At 37.4% G+C, this 24443-nt stretch overlaps 1 protein-coding gene across 14 annotated transcripts in view; it reads right to left on the bottom strand.

Annotated features, from left to right (window-relative positions):
• CTBP1 (C-terminal binding protein 1) overlaps nt 1–24443 on the bottom strand; it is a 473381-nt gene that overhangs the window by 50400 nt on the left and 398538 nt on the right. For 9 of the 14 annotated variants that reach the window (XM_069071532.1, XM_069071498.1, XM_069071522.1 and 6 more), the window contains one exon: nt 15746–15900. In XM_069071532.1, coding sequence (XP_068927633.1) covers nt 15746–15900 — 155 coding nt within the window. Of the gene's footprint in view, nt 1–15745; nt 15901–18930; nt 19148–24443 lie in introns of all 14 variants that reach the window. The other 5 variants (XM_069071548.1, XM_069071555.1, XM_069071544.1 and 2 more) reach the window with 2 other exon arrangements.

The following is a 24443-nucleotide window of genomic DNA, read 5'->3' as shown; positions in this document are numbered from 1 at the left end:
TCCCTTTCATTGAGCCTATACTCACCTCTGGGACTTTTTTTTTCCCAAAAAATTTTTTTGGGGGGAGGGCAATTGGGGTTAAGTGACTTGCCCAAGGTCACACGACTAGTTTGTGTGTGTAAGTGTCTGAGGTCGCATTTGAACTCAGGTCTTCCTGACTGCAGGGCTGGTGCTCTACTCACTGCACCACCTAGCCACACCCCCTCTGGAACTACTGATTGTTCTTACTTCTTCCTTTTCTTCTGGGTCAAGAAGAATAAATCTAATTCTTTTTCCACACAATAGCTCTTCAAATACTTGAAGGCAGCTAACACCAGCTATCTTTTAGTTTTCACTTTTATAGCTAACTGTCCTCAATTCCTTCAACTGATTTTGAATACCAATATTTCAAATCTCATTATATCTTAGATACTATAGCTTAATTGAATACAAATATCACAGATGTGATCTTGACTAGGGCAGAGTAACTAGGACAGCTACCTCTCCAGTCTTAACCTATGCTTCTTCTCATTGTAGCCCAAGATAGAATTAGGTTTTGGGCTGACATATCATCACTTTTTGGATCCAGCCTTTCAAGCAATTCCAAATCCCCGTTGGTCCTTTTAAACTGGAACATCCCTGCCTTGGCCACAAGAACAACAGGAGAGACTGTCACTTTGATATGGTCTAAGTGAGCTACTTCTATTGGATTCCTATGATTATTTGTCAAGCAATGCTGTCAAAAAAGAAAATGAGGATCATCTGGTATGATCTGTTCTTGATGAAGCCATAGTTGTGTTTTGTTATCACAGTTTCTTTTCTAAATGTTGACTAACTATGCCCCCTTAAATAACACATTCTAGAAAATTTCCAGGAATCCAAGGAAAGCTTACTTAAGGGAAGTCAAGTTATCTATCTGGAAAGGGTTATCACAATTATTCCACAATTCTAACAAACAGTTCTCACAAAAAACTAAGAACAGTTTAAACTCATGCAATTAAAAAAAAAATCCCTTACATTGGAATCAACATGGTATCCAAACACAAAAGTCACAGAGCCTGGGATCTAGTCTCATTTTCACAAGTGAACATGTTGTGTGTTCCCTTTCCCTTCTGGACCCAAATTTAATGATCCATAAGATCATGGGCTTAGATGAGATGATCCCTAGATGAGCCCAGGATAATGGCGTACAGAAGTGTTCACAATATCACACAAAGAAGAGCTATAAGCCACCACTTTTACATCACTTTAGGGTGCATGAAGAAGTTCTCCACAGCAACCTGGCAGCAAGGGTAGTGAAAGCATCGCTGCCCCCATTTTATAAATGAGGAACCAGGCCTCCCAACACCCATTGTATTTCTATTTACAGTTTAAAAAGAATATAATAACCATGAATTTTTTCTTTTAAAGGAAAGTGGTACTTTCGTTTAATTCGTGAAGAACAGCTAGCTGTCCCTTTGACCCTGTATTCTTGGTATACCCTACAGTGGCAACCAGTTCTATGTTTTCATAGATGAGCTGGTTCTAGTTGAGAAGTTCCTATACCAACATAGGTTGGTGCCTTAGAGATTTTCTTAGGGTCATACATCAAATAAAAGATAGTTTTTCTCTTTGTTCTATAACCTTTAAGGGCACAAAACTGCTGAGACAGTTAACCCAGATCTGCAAAAAACTTCAATGTCCAATCACAAAGAAATAGACATCTTGGCCTGTCTTTGCTGAAACTCCAACTGATTAAAATACAGAACTATACTGTCAAGAACAAAATACTTAAATAAAAAAAAATGTTTTTTCATTATAATATTCTCACTGTGTTTGTTATCTGTGCTTAACCTCAAGAACTTTATACTTTACCCCTTAATTATCCTCTCTAGAATTTGACTATAGAATGAAGTCAGGTTACTCTACATAGAAAACTGACTATATTCATGAAGTGGTTATTTTTCAAGGGCTCCCGAAAGATAATAAGAGGGCTTGGAATTTAAAAGCATAACTAAGAAGTAAATGCCAAAACAAAAAGATTTTTTAAAAAATCTTTTCTTTTTTGTTTCTTATATCCCCATCTTGCCAGGAAAATTATCTTTTTAGGAACAGCTAGGGACTAAAAAAAAATATATATATATATATATATATATGTTCCTCAGGCTTTCTTGTGGTAAGGGGAAAAAAAAGCTTCCTGATTTACCTTTAAAGTTTTTCCAACTTTTTTTCTAAACCTTAAAACTAGGCAAAAAGACAAAAAAAGTCCCAAATGATCCATCTCCTATAGACATATGAAATGCTATTACTTAAAATTTGGATGAATTAGGAGAGAGACTTAAACAGGAAGAACTTTTGCATGTAATAATGTAAAATAAAGCACTTTCCCCATAAAATCAATTTTGCTGCTTGGACAGTAAGAATAATTACCACAAGGGGGCTCGATGGAGCTTAAGATACTATGACAAATACTGTGGAAACCAACTTTTCAAGTTCAAGGATGCCCTTAACATATGTACTGTGACTGTCTTCCAAGAACATACCTAATCCATGGCTGAACTTATTTTCAGCCTCCTCCAGCTCTAACATAATAAACATGGCATTTAATTCCAGTCAAAGCAAAGATCCTTAGACCTAATCTCCTTATAGCCTCACACTGAGGAGCCCATGTAGCACATCCAGGCTGCTGAGCAATCCCTGATACAAACAGCACCCCAAATAACTCACTATAGTCTATTGTTACTCCAGCTGGTAAACTACAGCCTTTGAGTTTAAACATCTAGAATATAATTCCAGGAGTCATTAAATAATGGCAATGATTGTTAAAACAAACTAACAAGGAATCTCTTCTAGGAAATCCAATAACAAATAGAAAGCTTGCTTAGAAAGATTAAAAAAAAAGATTTCAAAATCGCTCAACAAACTTGACTGCTTTACATATGGGCTGGTTTGGTACAAATTTACAGAATAATTTTTGATACACTTTTCATTATTATGAATTATTGATACATATTATGTATCAAAAATGACCCACAAGGTGTCACGAAGGCATTAACACTAGTCACTGGGGCTTTAAGTCACTCAGGTTCTATCTACTTCTGAAGGTAGGACACAATTCTGTGGTCCTATGGTTTTGACCACCTGGAAAGTAATCAGTCATAAGCAAACTTGCTAGAAGTGAAAGGAACTTTTTGTGTCCAGAGAAAGCATTTGTTAAATAGGATCAGGGTAAGGAGAAAATTCTCTCATACAATCTATACCAGGATTCAGAGTTAGAAGTTATGCTGGGTGGACGGGCTAGAGGAAGGAAGAGGAAATCTGGAAAGAATGGGTTTGAGAGGGGAGGCTAGGTGGCACAGTGAGTAAAGCACTGGCCCCGGAGTCAGGAGGACCTGGGTTCAGATCCGGCCTCAGACACACTTAACAAACACACACACACACACACAACCTAGCCGTGTAACCTTGGGCAAGTTACTTAACCCCAATTGCCCTCCAAAAGGCAAAAAAAAAAAAAAAAAAAAAAGAATGGGTTTGAGAAGGTGGATATTATAAGAAAGCTATTCACTATTGAAGGGCATGAGATTTTCCCATTTTCATTCAGAAAAGTGGGGAAGGGGCTAGGGATGGTGCTGTATGATAGTTATCCCAGCTACCAAGGAGGCTGAACTGGGACAATCTTTGGTATAGTAGATAGGAGTGCTGGGCCTGGAGTTAAGGAAATCCAAGTTTAAATCCACCCTCAGATACTTACTAGCTGTGTGTGCCCACATGAAAGTCACTTAACCTCTGTCTTCTTCAATTTCCTCACCTATAAAATGGAGATAATAAAAGTGTCTCTGTCCCAGGGTTGTTGTGAGGACCAAATGAGCTAATACTTGTTAAAGTGCCTAGTCTAGTTCCTGGCACATAGTAGGAGCTATATACATGCTTATTCCCTTCCCCTCCCCCTCACTTAAAGTGCTGAGCTCCAGTGGCCTTAGCTGTGTATCCAAAGTAATTTTCACATAAATAGGATGAGCCTCTGGGAGCTGGGGATGCCATCCTGGCCTAAGGAGGGGCAAACTGAACCAGGCCTTGTACCAAGCAGTAGTGGGATTGGGCTGGAGTGAGACGGGAGACCTATTTTTCTAAAAAAAAAAGAAAAAAAAAGAAAAAAAGAAAAAAAAAAGTGGGGCAGTAAGGTTGTGTGTGATTGTGAAAGAACTTAAATAAGGAAGATATCATTCAGAGGCCCAAACAAGCTAAGTAACCTGCCCAAGGTCACACAACTAAGTTAATAACAATATTTTTCAGAGTTCTGTAACACCAAGAAATTTCTGATTTCCTCAGACATTCTCTAGCTCTGCAAGTTTGTCTAGACTTCCCAATTCCCAATTAAAATAGGAATGAAATTGTGCTGGACAATGAAACAGAAAAAAAAAACCAATAAAGAAACTGCCAAACAAACAGTACTGGACACTTCTACCAAGATCTACTTCTGACTCCTCACCTTGGTACAGAAGTGAATCTGCGTTGTTAAAGATTATGCCAACAAAATCTAAGTCCTAACAACATCTACCAAAGCTGGAGCTAGCATAGCTAGCACAGTGCAGCAGAAAAGGCACTGGACTTAAAATCACGAAGTCTTGAGTTCAAATCCTACTTTACTCAACAGTACTAGCTATGCAATCATAACTTCCTTAACCTCTTCTGAGTCTCAGGATTCTCATCTGCAAAATGGGAATAATAAAACCTACCTTACAGGGAAGTTGTAAAGGATCAACGTAGATAAGATATATAAAGCCTTATGCAAAAACCATCATTATCTCAGGACCATTCTAAATTCACAGAGACCCATCATCAGGCAGGCGGAAGCTACTATTAAAGAATACCTACTTATCCACAAAGGAGTTCCAACCTATTTCAGTAAATGTAATAAAACAAACATGAACTCACAGACCCTTTAAATATTGCTGAATGAATTAAGAGATTAATGTTCAATTAAAAATGGTCAACTTGTAATATGAAAAAGTCTCAATTTCCTCTTTGTAAGACACAGAGGTAGGGCAAAGTATGGAAAAAAGAGAACAGATTATGTGAGCAAGAATCTAGTCCTGATTCTGAAGTTAATTTAGCTGAGAGACATCAAGGAAATTACTTCTCTAATCTGGACTTCAGTTGCATCATTTATACAGTAAAGGAGCTGGTTGAGATGATCACTAACAATTTTATACTTAATTCTTTTTTTATTGACTCTATTAGCCTATCCCCAAACCACAAGACAGGAATGGAAAGAGCAGGTTATAGATAAATCAAGCAAAAGAATAACTCGGAGATTATTTGCATAATCTTAATTAATAAACAATGAGAAAAATCATTCTTTTTTTCTTTATCATATAGCATGCTTTCAAAATGTTTCCCAGAAGGATGCAAAAAATTTTTTTAAAGCTTGTAACAATTATTTAACAAGAACTCACCAGTCTTATATGTTGGCAAGATCCTTATACTGATATTTCAAATTATGTGACAAAAAAGTTTTTTAAAAAAAGAAGAAACTGGGCTTTATTCCTCTATAGAGTCATTGACTGAAATCATCTAACAAACTTGCTGGCAATTTTAATAAACATTTAGGTAATGACTATTCCTAAAATTGACACAGATATACTTTTATAATTTTACAACACTATTCAGGAACATTAAAGCCAAATTGACTGATATATCCTTCTTCCCAGAGAAAGGAGAATATGAGTGGCAGAGATCTAAGGTTCATCAATTAGCCTCAGGCACTCCCTTGAAAACACCATTTCCCCTCACTCCTTCCCTTCCCAGGCAATATGATGAGTGCTTTAATATGTTCCCACAGCCAATCTGGCTTTCTAGCAATACAGTTTAGGCCCTCATCATCCTTCATCTGAATTATCAGAAGAGTTTAGTTTTAAAACATTTTAAAAGTTTTAAAATTATTTTCTTAAGTTAAAATTTTTAAACAAAACTTTGCCACCCCCACTTCCCATGTTGAGAAAGCAAGGGGGGGGGACCTGTTAAAATAAAACAAATTCCTACATTAATAGGCCATGTCCCAAAAAAATGGGGGGGGGCCTCAAATTCCACTCTGAATCCATCACTGCTCTATTGGGAGGTGAGCAGCATGACTTATCATTAGCCTTGTGAAATATGTTGGTCAGAGTTAATTTCCTAAGTTTTTCAAAGTTGTTTGTCATTACAATATTATTTTCATTGAATAAATTGTTCTCCTGGTTTTGTTCACTTTGAGTTTGGTTCATATACATCTTTCCAAGTTTCCATGGCCCCCACCCCCACCCCATCATTCTCTTCAGCACAATATTTCATTACATTTATAACATTAATTCATTCAATCATTCCACAACTGATGAGCACTCCCTCAAATTCTAATTCTTTGCCATTGTAAAAAGGGCTGCTATAAATATTTTTATACATCCTTAGAGTTTGTTTTGCTTAGAACTAATGCAGGGGTGAGGAATCTGTGACCTTGAGGTCACAGTGGCCTTCTAGGCCCTTGGGTGCACCCATTTGACTGAGCCCAAGTTTTACAGAACAAATCCTTTTATTAAAGAGATTTGTTCTGGAAGTTTGGATTCAGTCAAAGGGTCACACTTGAGAGCCACAAATTTCCCACCTCTGGATTAATCCCTCTGTCATTCTGCCATTACTTCCCTCTTCTTTTTTGTTAATCTGGGCATTATATATTTTTATGTGTATCCACACACTTCATCTAGATTGTTAGTTTTACTGGCATATAATTGAGTGACATAGTTTCTAATAATTTATTTCTTCATTAGCTCTGAATTCACCCTTTTCATTTTTGATAATGGTAATTTAGTATTCTGGGTTTTTTTTAACTGTTAATTAATAGTGGGTTTTTTTAAAAAAATCAGTTTCTAGTTTTATTTATTAATTCAATGATTTTTTTTTTGCTTTCAAATTGTTGGTCTATTTTTTTATTTTTAGTATTTCTAATTTGGTGTTTAATTGGGAGATTTAAACAGTTGGGTTTTTATAGAGTTTGTTTTTTAATTGCATACCCAATTTATTGATTTGTTCTCTCTACTTATAAAAGTGTTTAGAGATATGAATTTTCCCCTAAGGACTGTTTTGGCTCCATTCTATAAATTTTGGCATGTTGTCACATTGTTGTCATTATCATTAATGAAACTGATTATTTCTGTGATTTGTTCTTTTGTCTACTCATTCTTTAGGATTAAGTTAGCCTGAATTTTTAATAATTCATTTAGTGGCTCTTTAATGAATGCAATTTTTATTGTAACATGGGACATAAAAGATGTTTAATATTTCTGCTTTTTTTCATTTGCCTGTGAGGTTTTTATATCCTAGTCCACAGTCAATTTTTGTAAACATGCCATACACAGATTAGAAATATGCATACTCCTTTCTATTCCCATTCAGTAATCTCCAGAAGGCTAACATATCTAATTTTTTCCAAACTCTATTTAGATCTTTCACTTTTGGTGGATTTATTTTTTGGTCATATTTATCTAGGTCTGAGAGATGCAAAGTAAAAAAACTACTATAATGTTGCTATCTATTCTTCCTTTGTAATATTTAAATTTTCATATAAGTGTTGGGATGCCTTGACATTTGGAACACATATGTTTAGTACATCATGATATTAATTCATTACCTATGTATGATCTTTCAGCAAAATGTAACTTCTCTGTTTATTTTTTAAAATTAAGTCTGTTTTTACTGTTGCTTTGTCTGAGATCATGATTATTCTCCTGGTCTTGGTTTTTTTTAGCTTTAGCTGAAGCACAGTAAGATCCAGGTCCTTATTTTAATTGTGCACAACGTTCTTTTAAATGTGTGTCTTGTAAACAATGTACTGTTGAATTGTACTAATTCATTCTACTATCCTCTTTTGTTTTATGAGTTCATTCCATTCAGTTATGATTATTGATTGTATATGTCCCTCCATCTTAATCTCTTATACTTTTCCTTTTTGTTTTTGTAAAGAAGACAGTAGTGAGAAAGAAGGAGTGAGCTCAACACCAGTGCTCTGGTTCAGTGTAATCTGCTCTCCTGCTCCTCCTCATTCTCTTGCCCATAGCCCAACACCAGGTTCTTATCCCTTTCTTTTCTTTTAAGTTCCTCCTCCAAGTACACCCTCTTTACAGTTTGTTTTTTCAATAATCTTTCCCTTAATTTACCCTCTGTTGTATTTTTTCCCTTATTTCCTTGCTAAGTAAAATGTATTTCTATATGTGTATTATTCCATACTCTGATCAATATAGAGAATGAGATTTAAGTCTCTTATTTCTATTATATAATTCTGATTATGAGACAATTTCCCCTCTTTCCTCTCCCCCAGTATATTCCTCTTCCCCTCCTTTTCTTATTCTTCTTTTAAGATCATCCAAATATAACCAAACCTCTCCCATTCCCTCTAATTCAACTTTCTCTATGAACCCTGATGATGACAGAGGTCTGATGGAATACATGTATCATCCCCTCATATTAGAATGTAAACAGTTTATACTTGCCTAGGCTCTTATGATGGCTTGTTCAGATTTTCTTGTTTTTGTTATTCGATGTTTCTATTGACTCCTATCTTTTTATTTCAGTTTCACTCCATCCTGGTCTTTTCAGTAGGCATGTTTATGAGTCCACATCTTCTCTCCCTCTTCCCCCCAATCCGGTCAAGGACCATACTTAAGTTTTGCTGGATAAATTATTCTTGGATGTAATCTAGATCTATTGTCTTCTAGAACATCACATTCCAAGCTCTTTGCTTATTTATACTGATGGCTACTAAATCATGTGTGACCATGATTGTGGGCCCTCAGTATGGAATTCTTTCTTTCTGTTTGTTTGGAGTATTTTTTCTTTAGCCTGGAAGCTCTAGAGTCTGGTTATAATTTTCCTGGAGGTTTTCTTTTTGGTATTTCTTTCAGCAGGTAACAGGTGAATCCTTTCTACTTTGCCCTCTATTTCTAAGACATCTAGGCAATTTTCTTTTATGCTTAAAATAAGATGTCTAAGCTCATTTTTCAGTCATAGCTTTCAGGTGGTCAGGTAGTCAGAAAAATCAGGTAGATTTTTTCAATTTTCTCTACTGTTTTCCAAGTCAATTGTTTTTGGTATAAAATTCCTTACATCTTCCCATGTAGGAAAAGTAAATAGTTTGGCCTTATTAAGTCCCTTACGATTTCTCTTTCCTGTTTACCTTTTTATACCTCTCTTGAATCTTGTATTTGAATGTCAAGCTCTGGTCTTTTCTTTTTTTGCTTTTTGGAGGGCAATTGGGGTTAAGTGACTTGCCCAAGCTCACACAGCTAGTTTTTGTGTTATGTGTCTGAGGTCATATTTGAACTCAGGTCCTCCTGACTCCAGGGCAGGTGCTCTATTCACTTGAGCCACCCAGCCACCCCCAGCTCTGGTCTTTTCATCAGGAATGCTTAAAAGTCTTCTATCTCATCAAATACCCATTTCCCCCTCTAATGGATTATACTCTATTTTGCCGGGTAGGTTATTTTTGGTTGTAATCCTAGTAGATAGCTCCTTTGCTTTCTGGAATATCATATTCTAATTCCTCTACTCTTTTAATTTTGGAAGCCACTAAATCTTACGTGACCTGTGTGACTCTATGGTATTCAAATGGTTTCTTTCTGGCTGCTTGAAGTATTTTCTCTTGTGACATGGGAGCTCTGGAATTTGGCTATATCTCTGGGACTTTTCATTTTGGGATTTCTTTTTGGGAGGTGATCAGTAGATTCTTTTAATTTCTATTTTACCCTCTGTATCTAAGATATCAGGGGAGTTTTCCTTTCCTATCTAATCTGACATCTCAAAATATGATTTTTAGGGTCCTTCTTTGATCATGGCTTTCAGGTAGTCCAATAATTCTTAAATTATCTCTTCCTGATTTCTTTTCGAGATTGATTGTTTTTTAAATGAAATATTTCACATTTTCTTCTATGTTTTTTTTTCATTCTTTGGACTTTGTTTTATTGTTTGTTTACAGCTTATGGAGTTATTAGAGTCCACTTGTTCAGTTCTAATTTTTAAGGAGTGGGATCTCAGTGAGATTTTTGTACCTGTTTTTCCATTTAGCCAATTCTGTTGTTTTTTTAAGGAGTTCTTTATGTCAATGAATTTTGGTACCTCCTTTTTCATTTGGCCTATTCTGCTTTTTAAAGAGTTCTTTTCCTTAGTGAATTTTTGTTCCTTTAACACTAGGTCAACTCTGTTTTTCTAAGGTGTTATTTTCCTCATTATTTTTTTGTGCATCTTTTACCAAGCTGTTAAATCTCTTTTCATAATTTTCTTGTATCACTCTTATTTCTTTTCCCCAATCTTTCTTTCCTCTACCACTCATTTCTTTCTTTAACTCCTCAGGAATTCTTGTTGGGTTTGGGTCCAATTAGCACTCTTTGAGGCTTTGTAGCTGTATTCACATTGTTGTCATCTTCTGAGTTTATGACTTGGTCTTCCTTGCCATGCAGTAGCTTTTCATGGTCAAATTAATTTTTTGTTGTTTGCTCATTTTTCATACCCTATTTCTTGACTTTGAACTTTATGCTAATGTTGGGCTGGGAGTGGGGATACACTGTACCAGACTTCAAGCTTTTTGGTACTGCTGTTTTCAGAGTCTAGTTCTGGAGGGTCTGCCAGTTTTTGGTGTATTCAATGTGGTATGATCCAAGAGAGTTGTGGTCCCTGCTCTCCTGTCTTTATCCAGGAAGGTCTTTATCCCCTGGAGCCACAAGCACTAGCACTCCTCTTTGTCTTAGAACTGTGACCAAGGTCCCCTCTCTGCCCTGGAACTGCAAACCAGAACTGTGTATGGGCAATAGAGTTGCCAGGCAGAGCTGACTGTACCCAGTGCCAGCAGAGGGTCCTCTGTAATCTCTTTCTGTCCAAATGTCCCTTAGAGTCTCTGGACTAAGAGCTCCTGAAGCTGCTGCTGCTCCATGTATGGGCTCCAGACAGGTCTCCACCCCAATGTCACAAATTTCTTCTGCTAACCTCCTACATTTTTTATGCAAAAATAAACCAGAAACAAAACAAAACCCCCAAACCAACCCTCACCCTGACCTTTTGTTGGTTTTTCCACTCCTAAATTTTATTTGAGGTGTTACATTAAAGTTGTTTGGAGGAGAATGTTAAGAGAGTTCAAGTGGGTTGCCTCTAATCTGGTATCTGGGCTCTGCCCCCTACTCTACAATCCCTCTTAACTAGAATCAATTCTCTTTTATTACAAAGTTCATCTCAAGCTACCACTTACATAGCTGCTAGTAGTCCCTCCACCCAAATATTTCATATCTATTTTATATATAGTTATATGCAAGCATGTTGCTTTCCCATATAGAATGTAAGCTTCCTGAGGGCAGGAACTATTTAATTTTGATTCTGGTTCTGATTACCTAGCATAGTGCCTGGCAGATAGCAGGTATTAATATTGCTTATCTATTGTCTAATCGGTGGATCTTATATATCAGATTTTAAATAAGGAGAGACATGGTTCTGACAATGTGGAAATAGCAGCTGAAAAAGCTCAATTTATTCAATTCCCACTTGACTTCTCAACTCTACTGCAGCTACATACAGAGCTGGTCAAGCCCGTGAGTTTGCTATCACCCACAAATGTTTTACTTCCATGCTTAAGAGCTCTGAAAATCTTTTGTTTAATCATTATCTCTTATAAATCAATCTCTCTATATGCCTTACTAATTTTAAACTTACTAATTTCATCCTTGCCATTACCTTAAAATTGCTTCAGTACTTTCCTGAGCCATAATTCTGGTTCTACCTATACTTTCCTCCCTCCCCAATCTAGACACTCTAGTGAGCTAGTTCAGTGTTATCCTATACTCTCAAATCCCTTCTGCTCTTGTCCTATAGCTGGTTACCCTGGGATTACTTGCACCAATGGCCTACTCATGTGCTGCTGAAGAGTTGTAAGATATCATGAAACTCTGTTGACTAGGACCACTACTCATCTGATCTCAACTGGGTTCTCAAGGCAGCAAGATAATCCCATCACTCCCTAATGTATTCTCTCTCCCGTTCACAAGGTGATTGTGCAAAACTATCTCTTTCTCTTTACTTCCCCCAACCATAGCAGTTCCCTTTCTCCCCCATATCCACCTTTTCCATTGAGGAAAGAGTCTCATACTTCACCAAAAAATAAAAACCCCAAACCACCTGAGGACATTTACTTTAAGATCCCTCTTTTCCCCATCCCATATCGTCCTGACACATCATTCTCTACCACTTCTTTCACTGTATCTGGTGAAGAGTTGACCCATCTTTTTGCCCTCCTCACTCTCATTCACCCCACATACACAATAAATGACTAAATATTTTGGTTTTTTGTCCATAACATCTCTTAGATTTGTCCCCCTTCTCCCCTCTGATACTGCTACCCCCCTAATGCAGGCTCTTGTCACCTGTAACTTGAACTACTGCAATAGCCTCCTGATTAGGCTTCCTGCCTCAAGTGTCATTCCAACCCAATTCACCCTCCACAGAGCCAAGACTGATTTTTCTAAAGTGCAGGTTTGATTGCTGCCGTGTTTCCTACTGCAAAGTTGCAGGAACTCCCTATTGCCTTTGCTTAAATATAAACTTTTCTGTGGGGTATTTAAAGCTCTACGTGACCTGGTCCCTTTTTATTTTCCCAGTATTCTCACACTCTTCTCCATGTACCCTATGATCCAGCCATATGGGACTACTTGCTATTTTTCACATACACTGTCTCCCAATCCTATACCTTTACAGTGATCATTTCCCTCGCTTGGAAGGCTCTCTCCTTCTTTATGTCTGTCTCTTAAAATTCCCTAGATCCTTTCAAGACTCAGCTCAAACACCACCCTTTTCAGGATGCTTTTCCTTTTCCCTTCAGCTGACAGTGCCTTCCCCTCTAATGTTACCTACATCTACTCAGTAACTATTTTATACATACCTATTTATGTACATATTGTCTCCTCTCCTCAGAATGTAAGCTTCCTGAGAGCAGGAATTGTTCTTACTATTTCTTGGTACCCTCACTATTTATTTAGCACAATGCTGGTACATAAAGAATAACAATTGTTTTTTGATTGACTGAGTCACCATTTTGCAAGTAATTCTTATGATAACCTGATCTGTATTAGCACTGAGGAACAAGTATGATAATCATATTTCTTTAGGAAACCATAAATAATTTATTGTATTTGTAATAATGATAATTCACATTTCTATGTGTATTTAAGATTTTAAAAGTGCTTTCCTCACAATGGCTCTGAGAGGTGGAGGTGGTTCTGGTTGCTGGGATGGTGTTGTTTCAGTTGCATCTGACTCTTCATGACTCCATTTGGGGTTTTCTTGGCAAAGATGCTGGAGTGGTTTGCCATTTTCTTCTCCAGCTCATTTTGCAGATGAGGAAACTGAAGCAAACAGGGTTAAGTGACTTGCCTAGAGTCCCACAGCTAGTCAGTGTCTGAAACTGGATTTCAACTCAGGTCTTCCTTACTCTAGGCTTGGAACTCTGTCCACTTCGCCACCTTGCTGCCCAAATAGTCTGCAGTGATAGCGACTAGAGTCCCAGGGGTGGGGAATTTGCAGGCCTCAAGGTCACATGTGACTCTCTAGGTCTTCAAGTGCAGCCCTTTGACTGAATCCAAACTTCACAGAACAAATCCCCTTAAAATGATTTGTTCTGTAAAATTTGAACTCAGTCAAAAGGCCACACCCAAGGACCTAGAAGGCCATGGGCTCCCCACCCCTGGCCTAGACCTCTGAGGTGAGAAAACACTCTTTACCAATGCACCTTACCACCTTTTCTTATGCTGAGTTGCCGGAATCAAAGTGAGAACACAGGACTTTCCCAGGGTCAGAGTGTTTATTTCAGAGGTCAGACTTCCATCCAGGGCTTCCTGGCTTTGAGGCTGCCTCTCTACCATGCCATACTGTCTCTCATGGAGACCTACAAAATCAAACAAACTCCCTCTCCCAGGCTGACTCAACCAATCTTTTTTTTTTTTTTTAATGTGATTACATTATTAATACATTATAAACAAACACAACATAAAAAGTTATGAAACTGCACTGTAGTATCTTTTGGCTCACTACCTCTTCATAAAATTGCTCTTGTGGAACTGACCTTGTAATGTCATTTCACCTCCTATCACGTTTCCTTAGAACCAGCTAACAATATTAGGCAGGGGAGGAAGAAAGAGACCTTTGGTTGGCACAAGCCATTGTTATAGATGCTTTCACATACTAGGAACTCAACAAACATTATGCGATCCAACAATGGTTTCCCCTTTTAGCTTCCTGCCTATTCTGTTTATTGTCATATTTCTTTTTGAGGTACTATGATTAAAGGCATGATAGTGCCTTTGAAATAATATTGAATGATAATAATACTGAAATATATTATTTAATGATACATTGTTATAAACTCTGTGGGTCTCAATCTCCTCATCAATAAAATGACAAAGTTGGATCACATGACCCTCCCATGTTCCTTTTCCAGTTTTAATTCCTGTCATTCCCCTGCATGTTGAATATAAAAGGATCCTGAGCATGCAGTTTGAAAATGCCATAATGGTGAGCAGGGAGGGTCCCCACTTCAGAGACCCAAAACAGCCAGTTGTGAGAGGTTCCTATGTAACATGCCAATTGCACATTCATATATTTCATATTATATAGGAAAGATACCACATAAATCTAATAAGTAAATATACAAAATCACCAAAGTTTCAGACAATTAGGCAACAAAACTTCTGTGGGCAGAGCTTGCTCTGAGGGCAGGCATCCTCCTGCTTCTTTTGCATCTTGACTGTCTTTTTTTTTTTTTTTTGCTTTTTGGAGGGGGGAAGGCAGGGCAATTGGGGCTAAGTGACTTGCCCAAGGTCACATGGCTAGTTTTTTCTGGTGTGTGTTAAGTGTCTGAGGCCGAATTTGAACTCAGATCCTCCTGACTCCAGGGTCTCTATTCACTGTGCCACCTAGCCGCCCCTATCTTCACTATTATTTGACAGTTGCTGCTACATGCATGAGAAGTGAATCCTCCCAAGAAACTATCTCTGCTCTGTTTTAAGTGGCCCATGAGTAGCTTGGGTTGACACTACTCATTCACTTTCTTGGGTAAAACCTGGCTGCTATTAAGAGAATAGTGATTTATAAGCATACTGAAGAAGGAATGAGCAGCATGCAGTTCTCCAGGGTAGGCCAGAAAGTATGGCAGAAAAGTTATTTTATTCTAAAAGTTTTATTGTTACCTCCTTAAAAATCTCAGTTATTTTTATATATACATTCCCACTCCAAGAGTGAACCTTTCTTAACAATAAGGAAAAAAAAAGCAAAACCAACCAATACAAAAAATTATTCTCTATATAAAACATTTCACACCCATAGTCTCCCATTATGTCTAACAAAATGAGGGAAATGAGTTTACTTATCTCTTCTCTGGAGCCAAGACTAGTCAGTATCATTACACTTCCTTCAACTTATTTTTCTTTTTATTTTTTTAGAAAAAGTGATTTTAACAAAAATGCTCAGTCTTACATAAACTTGACTTTTCATGGGAATGTTGATAAGTTATACAAGTTAGAAGAAACAACTCTATTGACCAGGGCCGAGCTAGGGAAGCCCTCATTTCCAAGCAGAAGCAAATCAGATTTTCATCATCCTTCCTGACCAGAATAACTAGGATAGAAGGAAAATACCTAATGTTCAAATTCTCTTATAAAATATAAACACTTAAGACCTGAGTACTATCTTCTAATTAATGAAAAATGTAGGTGAAATAGTTTTAAGTTACCTTTTCATGAATTTCTTGTGTGGACTGTGCATCACAAAATGCCACTGTAGCTACATCTTTCAGAATGGGCATTTCTACTGTACAATCTCGGCCATCCAGTAATGCTACCAATGGACGTGGGTGCATGGGCCCATTCATGATTGGAGGTCGAATGCCTAGAAAGTAAGAGGAAAAACACTCAACTTATATTCAGTAAAATTATTAAAAAAAACCCAAACCTGACTAATGTTTACCGCTTAATGTTTGTGTTAGCAAATTAAAAAAAAAAAATTAAAAATAATGAAAGCCCTAAGTTTGCCTCTCCCTGGAAACACATTCATTTGGGGTGAGGGGGTGGGAAAGAAGTTGAGTAAAAAACTGATCAAGAAGACTGCCTGCTGGCTAAAGCACTGTGTTTTCTGTTGCCAAATGGGACATGGCATCACTGTAAACAAAAGCAGCCCCTGATCCCCAAACTACACAGGGACCAAGTTGGCACAGTGAGGCTTCTCCCACACAGACAGGCCCAGGCAAATAAAGCCCTGGGGAGCTTGGAAGGGATGTAGGGTAGCTCAAAAGGAAGGCACTCGCTACATTAATTGCTTTGCAATATTTCAGGCGGGAATTTATCCTTCTCCATACCAAAGAGATGCAAGGGACAATGTCCCAAGGTTGGAATTCAGGAAAAATTAGATGACAACAAAAATTAAAAATTTGAGATGTTGGGCTAAAATAAAATTCTATATTTACAACCATAGTTGGGACCTTCTCATTCTGTCAAAGCACAGGGCTCCTTTTGCTGCTATTTGTATCTAGTTTAAAAACAAGAATTTTATGAGCTTTAAAAGAATGTCCAAATGCTTCTTTTCTATCTAGCACTAAAAGACTAAGGAATTCTGTGACTACATAGTATATGTCATAAGGAGAAAATGAATTAACAAATTTAGTGTCCAGAACAAGTAATCAAAAAAAAAAATTTAAGCTTCGGGGTGGCCAGGTAGCACAGCGAGTAAGAGCACCGGCTCCAGTGTTGAGATCAGACCTGGAGATCGAATCCCAGGCTCAGACGCTTAGCACCCACCCAGAAATACCTGGCCGTGTAACCTTGAGCAAGTTACTTGACCCCGATTGCTTTAAAAAAAAAATTTTAAGCTTCTACTACAATGCCTAATATTGCTCTAAAGAAATCTCAGGGACAGATAAGGAGAAAAAAAATAAATGAAAAGGTAGTACTTCTTTATTCACTTAAAAAATAAACAAAATCAAAATCTTTTTAGTATAATGTACCCATACCTCATTTATCTGACATCTTTAGGGAACTGATTAATCCCCATTAGTAAATATTCCAACTAATTGTAACTTACCCCATTTAAAGCACCAACACTTTTTAATTTTAACTACTTCAGATGGAACTCCTTCTTAAAATGTTTGACACACTTCCCTGCTTCTTAAATGGTCATTTTTAATGATCTGGGGTCTCCATGACAAAGACCAATGATGGTACCATGTAGCATGATATAATCTAGAGAGTTCATCCTGAAGCAAAGAAGATATGACTTCAAGTCTTGCTTCTGATCACACTGTGTGACCCTGAGTAAGGCACTTAAACTCTACATGTTCTAAGCAACTCTTTAAGATGTTAATTTGCACAATAAGAGCTGACCTGCACTGGTAGGAGGAATTCCCTATACCAACAAAATTACAGATCTAGTCCTTCTCCCTATGGTATAATAGTGTTATCAGGGCATCCGCCCTATTTCATATATAGAATTGGTTTACCTGACCCTAAGTGACCTACTTCAATGTGTTTTTTGAGTTCTTATACCTGCTTCATAAATGAACTAGATAAATGACGTTACTGTAATTCTGAACATCATAATTTTCAGCCTTGTAGTTGGACAATGGTTAAAAAAATTTAGATTAGAAAACAAAATACAAAATGTTGAGTAAGAATATTGACAGTCATGATTTTGCTGAAACCAGTTTAGGAAAGGAATTAAAAGAGATGGTGAAATGAGTAACACCCATTTCTCAAGTCACTAAATATTGCCAGAGTAGCAACAAATGCTGATATATAAATTATATTACTACCTGCTACATATCTTGGGGCAAATGAATATATTTGGAATATTTATTTTAAAGATCATTCTCTTGCCCTATACATTCCTTTCTTTGGTTAACAAATTTACTCTTGCAAATGGATAAAAGAGCCCAGGCCTTTCCACTAAACTACAATGAAGTGACCTAAGTCTAGCTGACACCAAGCCCTTAGATGTGGAATGGAAATTTCAACAACCATTTCAGGGCATGATTAGTCCCAAGGCTAGGACAGTATAAATCTCTCTCAGACCACAGATACCAGTTATGACCAGCAGTAATTATGGCATGGCTTTTTAAAAACAACCAAAAAAATAGATTGCTAGTTCTATTTTACTATTAATATTTTCTTCTTCCCAGAACTAGTATCTCAAGAACAGTTTTCAAATGTTTTACTACTATTTCATCTAATTACGATCAGGTTTTTAAAATTCCTTGAAGTACTCTGAATTTACATAATGACAAGATTTTTAAAGTAACTAAAAACAAGGATTGAAGTACTACTCTGTACTCTGTGGCTTAGCAAGATGACTCAGAATAGTCACTACTCACTGACCATGCTTGGGTTCAGGAATTCCTATCTATCCTGAATTATGATAATCTGGCTTTTGGGCATCCCAAACTAAGCCTAAAACATCCTCAATTCAAGCCTCCATGAGTACAACTTTTAAATATGCAAAAATGTAATATGAATAAAATAGCAACAACAGGAACATTAAGGTAGAAAGTAAACATTAAAAATGTTAACCTCGCACAGCTACTAACCTATTATATAACAGAATTCTTTGGAGAAAGTATTTGGTACCTGATAGGCATTTCCCCCCAAAAGTCATGAAGAACTCAAAAGTTGTACCCCAAGTTCACTGGATTAATATTTTTATTAAGAATAAAGAAACTTGTCAATAACAAAGAAAATGGTGAAAAAAAAGAGTCTCTTAAGCCCCAAGAACTATGATAAAACATTATAATAGGATTGTGACTAATGTCCTTTTCTACAATCTGCAGTATGATTTTAAATTTTAAATGAAAAAACTTAAAGCGCCCATTCCCAAATGCTGCTTCTTCTTAGTGAATTCTGAAAAGAGACACAGCTCAGCCTGTTCACACACCTCAGGACCCCCACCAACCTGACATTTCTTAATATGAGCTCGAGTTCCAGGATCATGAATTCGATTTTTCAACGCTTTATAGTCTTCAGAATTCCCGGGGAGAATAGCGTCCTGTCACTGGATCCTTACTTCCATGTCTTTAAATTTTCTTGAACCAAAGCTCTTAAACTTCTTATCCACTGCAACCACTGAAGCCTGGATCGTGTTCAAATTTTTACTAAAAATTAAACACAAAAAATACATTAAAATAACATTAAGGGTCTGACTTAAACTCACAAAAGCCAGGAAATTCAATAAAGATAAAGCTTCTCACTGCATCCTTAACCTTGTCCCAATCCCTGTTGGTTCTCCACCAGACTTGAGATGCCATCACCATCCAGTCACATTCAATTGCTACCAATGGCAGGTTAAGCTGTATCTGGTCCATTCCAGAGCTTGGCAGGGGCGGTCAGTGCTGACCTACTTGGAACACTGGGCGGCAGTCATCAGATGAACCTCTTGCCTGAATATCGGATGGGTTTGTGGGCAGTGCTTGGACTTCCTTTTCTGTGACCCAGTGCTGGAATGGCCAGGCACTGCCATGGGAGCGCTAGACGGAGTGAGAAGCCTTAACTCTGAATTTACTGGTTCTGGTAGCTTCAAGTCAGGCCCTTAACATTATCTAAATGTATTTGGGAAAACAAAAACCTCTCTTACTAACAAAGTAAACTATGACTGTTGTTTTGCAATAGTGCTTATGCCAGCCTCTCCAATTCTCAACCAAGTGTCAAGGAGTCAGTACATTCTTTTTGCCATGATGCTGTATCACAGGGTCAAGTGTCTGACTGCAAGAAGAGTTATAAAGACACTGGAATAGGTCCTTGAGAGGAAGGGCAAGTTCAAACCTCCTTACCTCTCCAGAGAGGTTTCAGTTTCCTAACAGTCCCAGTGTGCATGGAATTTGGGGAGGGGATTCAATGCCCTCTAGAGCTATGTCCAGTATTAGGTATAGTCTATGATTATAAGCCTTCTGTTACATTTAAGAAAAAAACATTGTCTTGTTCCATCAGTGAGAAATCTTTATTAAGAAAGATGAAGAAAACCACAAGCATACATGGGTACTAATTACAGATAAGTAAGCTTCCTAATTATGCCACATGGAAATTAGGAGATTTAAACACTCAATACTTGGGATGCTTGTTCCTGTTCTGTGAAAGCAACCATTCTGCAAAAACTATTACCAAACAGAAATATTCAAGTGATCAGTCATAAAGTCTTCAATAGGCTTGGTTCCTCTATGTACCTCAGGTCCAGCTGAGCCATTCTGAAGGGTATCCTCCCCTATAAATGCCCACTCCAGGTTTTTGCTCAGATAATTCTTACCAACCACAAACTTTAATTCCCTCTCTCCCCCAAATTATGATGGAGCTACTATCTCACCAAACTGATCCACCTGTGTATACTTGTACTTCCAAACCCAAAGTATACTTTAATCATCCACACTGATTGACTATACTATACAAACACTTTGGTTATTTCACAAGTATATAAATGGTCTCTTCAACTAATCTGTTACCCACGTTGAGCCTATAATTTGGTTCAACTCAAAAAATATTTAAGAAGTATTTGCAGAGTAATGTGCTCAATTCTAAGCAAGACATAAAAATTAAAAAGACAAGGTCTCTGCCTTCCAGGAGCTTATAATCTATTAGAGGTGATTGTACGTCATATACTACAAACACAAAATCTTATATGATAAGCACAAAGAAGTATAAATAAAGGTTTATGAGGCCCAAATGGGAAGGGAGAAGGAAGAAGTGTAACTAAACAATTCACTGAGTCTTGAAGGATGGATAAACAGAATTGACAACGTGAAAAAACAAAGCAAAACACTGAATTTGGGACCAGAACACTTTGCTGGAAATCTTAATTACTCATTTGACTTTTGGTGACCCTTCTGGGCCACAGGCACCTCAATTCACACTATGAGAGAGTCAGACTAGATAATCTATAATCTATATCCCTTCCAGCTTTAAATCTCACATTCTTTTATTAATAATTTTAACCAGTAGAGTTGAGAGAGGGAAGGCATTCCAGGCCCAAGAAACAACATGAGTAAAGAAGTAGTTAATTGATTTCCAGGTGTAGAATGTACAGAAGGAAGGAGCAAAAGATAAAACTGGAAAGTTCCAGGTGCTCCTAGTGTGTGGAAAGCCATTGTCACCAGACCAAAGAGGCTTGAGCTGTGGATCAGCAGAAATCAATGAAGGTTGGTGTTTTTTTTTTTTTTTAGTATAAGAGTGACATGATTAGATTCCTCAGAGGAAATGCAGTGGGAATAAACAGAAAGAATAGAGAGAAGAAGAAGAATTCAAGAGGTATCAAGGAGGTAGAAGCATCAGGGCTTGACAATTAATTAGGGATAAAGAAGAGTAAAAGAAAATATTATAGTGCAAACTTGGTTGACTGCTTCTCTTTGCACACTTGCCCTCTTCCTTCTCTATAGTTCCTATTAATATTTTGCATGCAACAGGCACATAGTACATGTCCTTAGACTTCTCTGTGTACATACAATCACAGAACAACAATGTTGTTGAGTATGTAAGAGTATGTAACTGTTCTATAAGAGTTATAACATTGAATCCCAGTTAAAAGGTGTTAAAAGGTGAGAAGTAGTAAGTCTTGAATGAAGTGTGCTATTCTGCACTATAACTATACAGCATACTATTAACCAATATAATAAATTTCATTTCCATTGTTAAAAAAAAAAAGAGATGTGAAAGTAGCCTGTCACTCTAAGTAGTTATCTGTTACTTAAATTTAACTATAGAAAATAAGGGAATGGTTATTAGTACAGACTTATAATGAAGTACAAGTAATTTAATTTCAAACACAAGAAATCACCTGAAAAAGAATCCAATCTCCCCTATCCAGTGCAGTTAGGAAGCAGAAAGGAAGCAAGAAAGATAAAAGAGGTAACGAAATCTAGGAGATGTACCACTCAATTCTCTTGGGTCCATATTAAAGGCCTATTTGCTTTTACTTTACACATAAATCCAGTAACATTTTCTCAATACATAACCTTTAGAATGAGTGCAGTGAAGAAGGGGAGCTACCAGCATACACAGGTGACAGCTAACAGCAGGAAGGGAGGCAACAAAACCATGCTAATCTACTAAATAAATTCAACAAACTTTTAGTAAGTAGCTACTATAGATATACAAGGCTCTGGGGCTACAAAGAGGGAAACAATTACATTATCTGCCCTCTAAAAGTTCAATTTATATTTATACTTACATAAGTCTTTTAGAATGCCTCTTGCTGGCAAAACTTAGCTCAAGGGCTACTTTGTCAAAGAACTCTTTCCAAATCCCTCCAGCTGTTAGTGCCAGCCCCTTCCCCAATTTATTTCTGCATATATCCTGAATATACTTTTATATGTACATGTTATCTACCCTAGTAGAATGCAAACTCCTTAGGGGTCTGGACTGTTTTGTTTTTCTCTTTGCATATATATTCCCAGTGCCTAGCACACAGTAGACATGCTTCCTGATTTGTTTTTGGTTTAAAAAGCATTTTCCGTACAACACCACCATAGTATAAATAACACTATTCCTATTTCACAGAGGAAGCTGAGGTCTGAACAACTTGTCCACTTGTATAAGCTACTAAGTGTCAGACATGAGACTTGAACATAGGTCTTCTGACGATAATTCCAATTCTATTTTCATTAAACCAGTCTGATTTTTAGCAGACACAGAATAATGGAAAATCAAAAGGTACCCTTAGAGATCAAGTACTTTAACCCACATATTTTAGGAGTACTGAAACAGAAGGCCAAAGAACATAAGTGACTGGCTCTAAATCAGGAGGCTAGTCACTGACCCAACATTTCTGTTAAGCACAAAAAGCCAGGGCCTTGACCTTTGATCTTCAAAGTCTCAGGGATACTGTACTTGAACTTCACTAGTGTATCATCCCAAATCTAGTCACAAATCAATCTATCTCCCTTCCAGGCCTGGCTCTAGGAAGCTTCACCTTAATCCTACCCCCACCCACAGTGTGGGTATCTCTCTTCCCTTTCAAATGACCTTGTATCATCTTATCTGTGTACAAGTATGATTCTCACTCCTGTGCCCCTCCAACCCCCTCTCCCTCCTCCAGAATATAAACTTCCTGAGGTACACTACTACCTTTCATATGTGTTTAAGGTTTCTGATTTGAACTGAATTATCTGAACAGAAGAAAGCTGGCCCATCCTTTGTTCTGACCTTACATCTCCAGCACGTTCTGTAGGTGAAATGAAAATAATGACTCCTTCAGTTAAGTTCTGCCTAAGGCTTCGCTGAATGCCTGTCACATAATAGGGGCTATTTAAATAATTGCTTATTGACTTTGGATTGACTGATCATCCCTTCTAAACTTCCTACCAACTTCAAAACACAGGCTCTCTATAGTCCTAAGGAGATTCTACTTAATAAAGCTTACAATTGAAATCCATTTTAGTCTCAGAAAAACCAAGATTGTATCCACTCAAAGAGCAAGTAAAAGACACTTGGTAGGTATAAACTGGCTACAAGAAAGGTATGACTTATGTGCACTAAGTGGCACAAATATAGAACATCAATGATATGTCAATTGGAAAAGGATGAGGTTGGATAATGTAGAAAGCTAGGGATAACAAATAACCAGCCTCTGTATTGTACTAGTAGTCATTATATAAATAAGATACATGCACACATATAGGAATGTCTTAGAAAATTAATTTGGCTGCACAGAATAGATTCCTCTATGTAAAGTTTATGATAAGACATGAATCACACCTAATGAAAAGGCATGAATGTGTTATCTGCATTAATAAAGATCATACATTGAAAGAAGTCCTAGGGGCGGGCCAGGTAGCACAGCGAGTAAGAGCACCGGCTCCAGTGTTGAGAAGACCTGGAGATCGAATCCCGGGCTCAGACACTTAGCACCCACCCAGAAACACCTGGCCGTGTAACCGTGAGCAAGTTACTTAACCCCAATTGCTTAGGGGCGGCCAGGTGGCTCAGCGAGTAAGAGCACCGGCTCCAGTGTTGGGATGACCTGGATCAAATCCGGGCTCAGATACTCAGCACCACACCCAGAAATAACTGGCCGTGTAACCTTGAGCAAGTTACTTAACCCCGATTGCTTTAAAAAAAAAAAAAAGTCCTTAAGACAGAGAAACATAATATATGAGTTAAGACTTCTATCAAAAATTGGTAAAAATAAATTTGCTGCTTTACACAGTAAACCCTCAAACTGTGGTTCTTCAGAATCATTTATTCCATAAAGGTTGGCACAATGAGTTGGCACAAACATGAGCCATTGTTCACCTCGAATACTGCTTTGAAAAATATCCACCATGATACAAAGATGTTATTCATATTCTTTAAAAGAACAAAAATAAAAAAGTACTCTTAATCTAACATACAGGACCTTGTACTGCTATTTATCTGTCTGTCCATCCATCCATCCATCCATCCATCCATCCATCCATCCATCCATCC

This window comes from Petaurus breviceps, unplaced genomic scaffold (assembly GCF_028583685.1).
Source record: "Petaurus breviceps papuanus isolate PSGF00001 unplaced genomic scaffold, PetGlider_PUasm1.0 140, whole genome shotgun sequence".
NCBI classification, from domain to species: Eukaryota; Metazoa; Chordata; class Mammalia; order Diprotodontia; family Petauridae; genus Petaurus; species Petaurus breviceps.
This window is presented reverse-complemented; position numbering and strand designations above follow the sequence as displayed.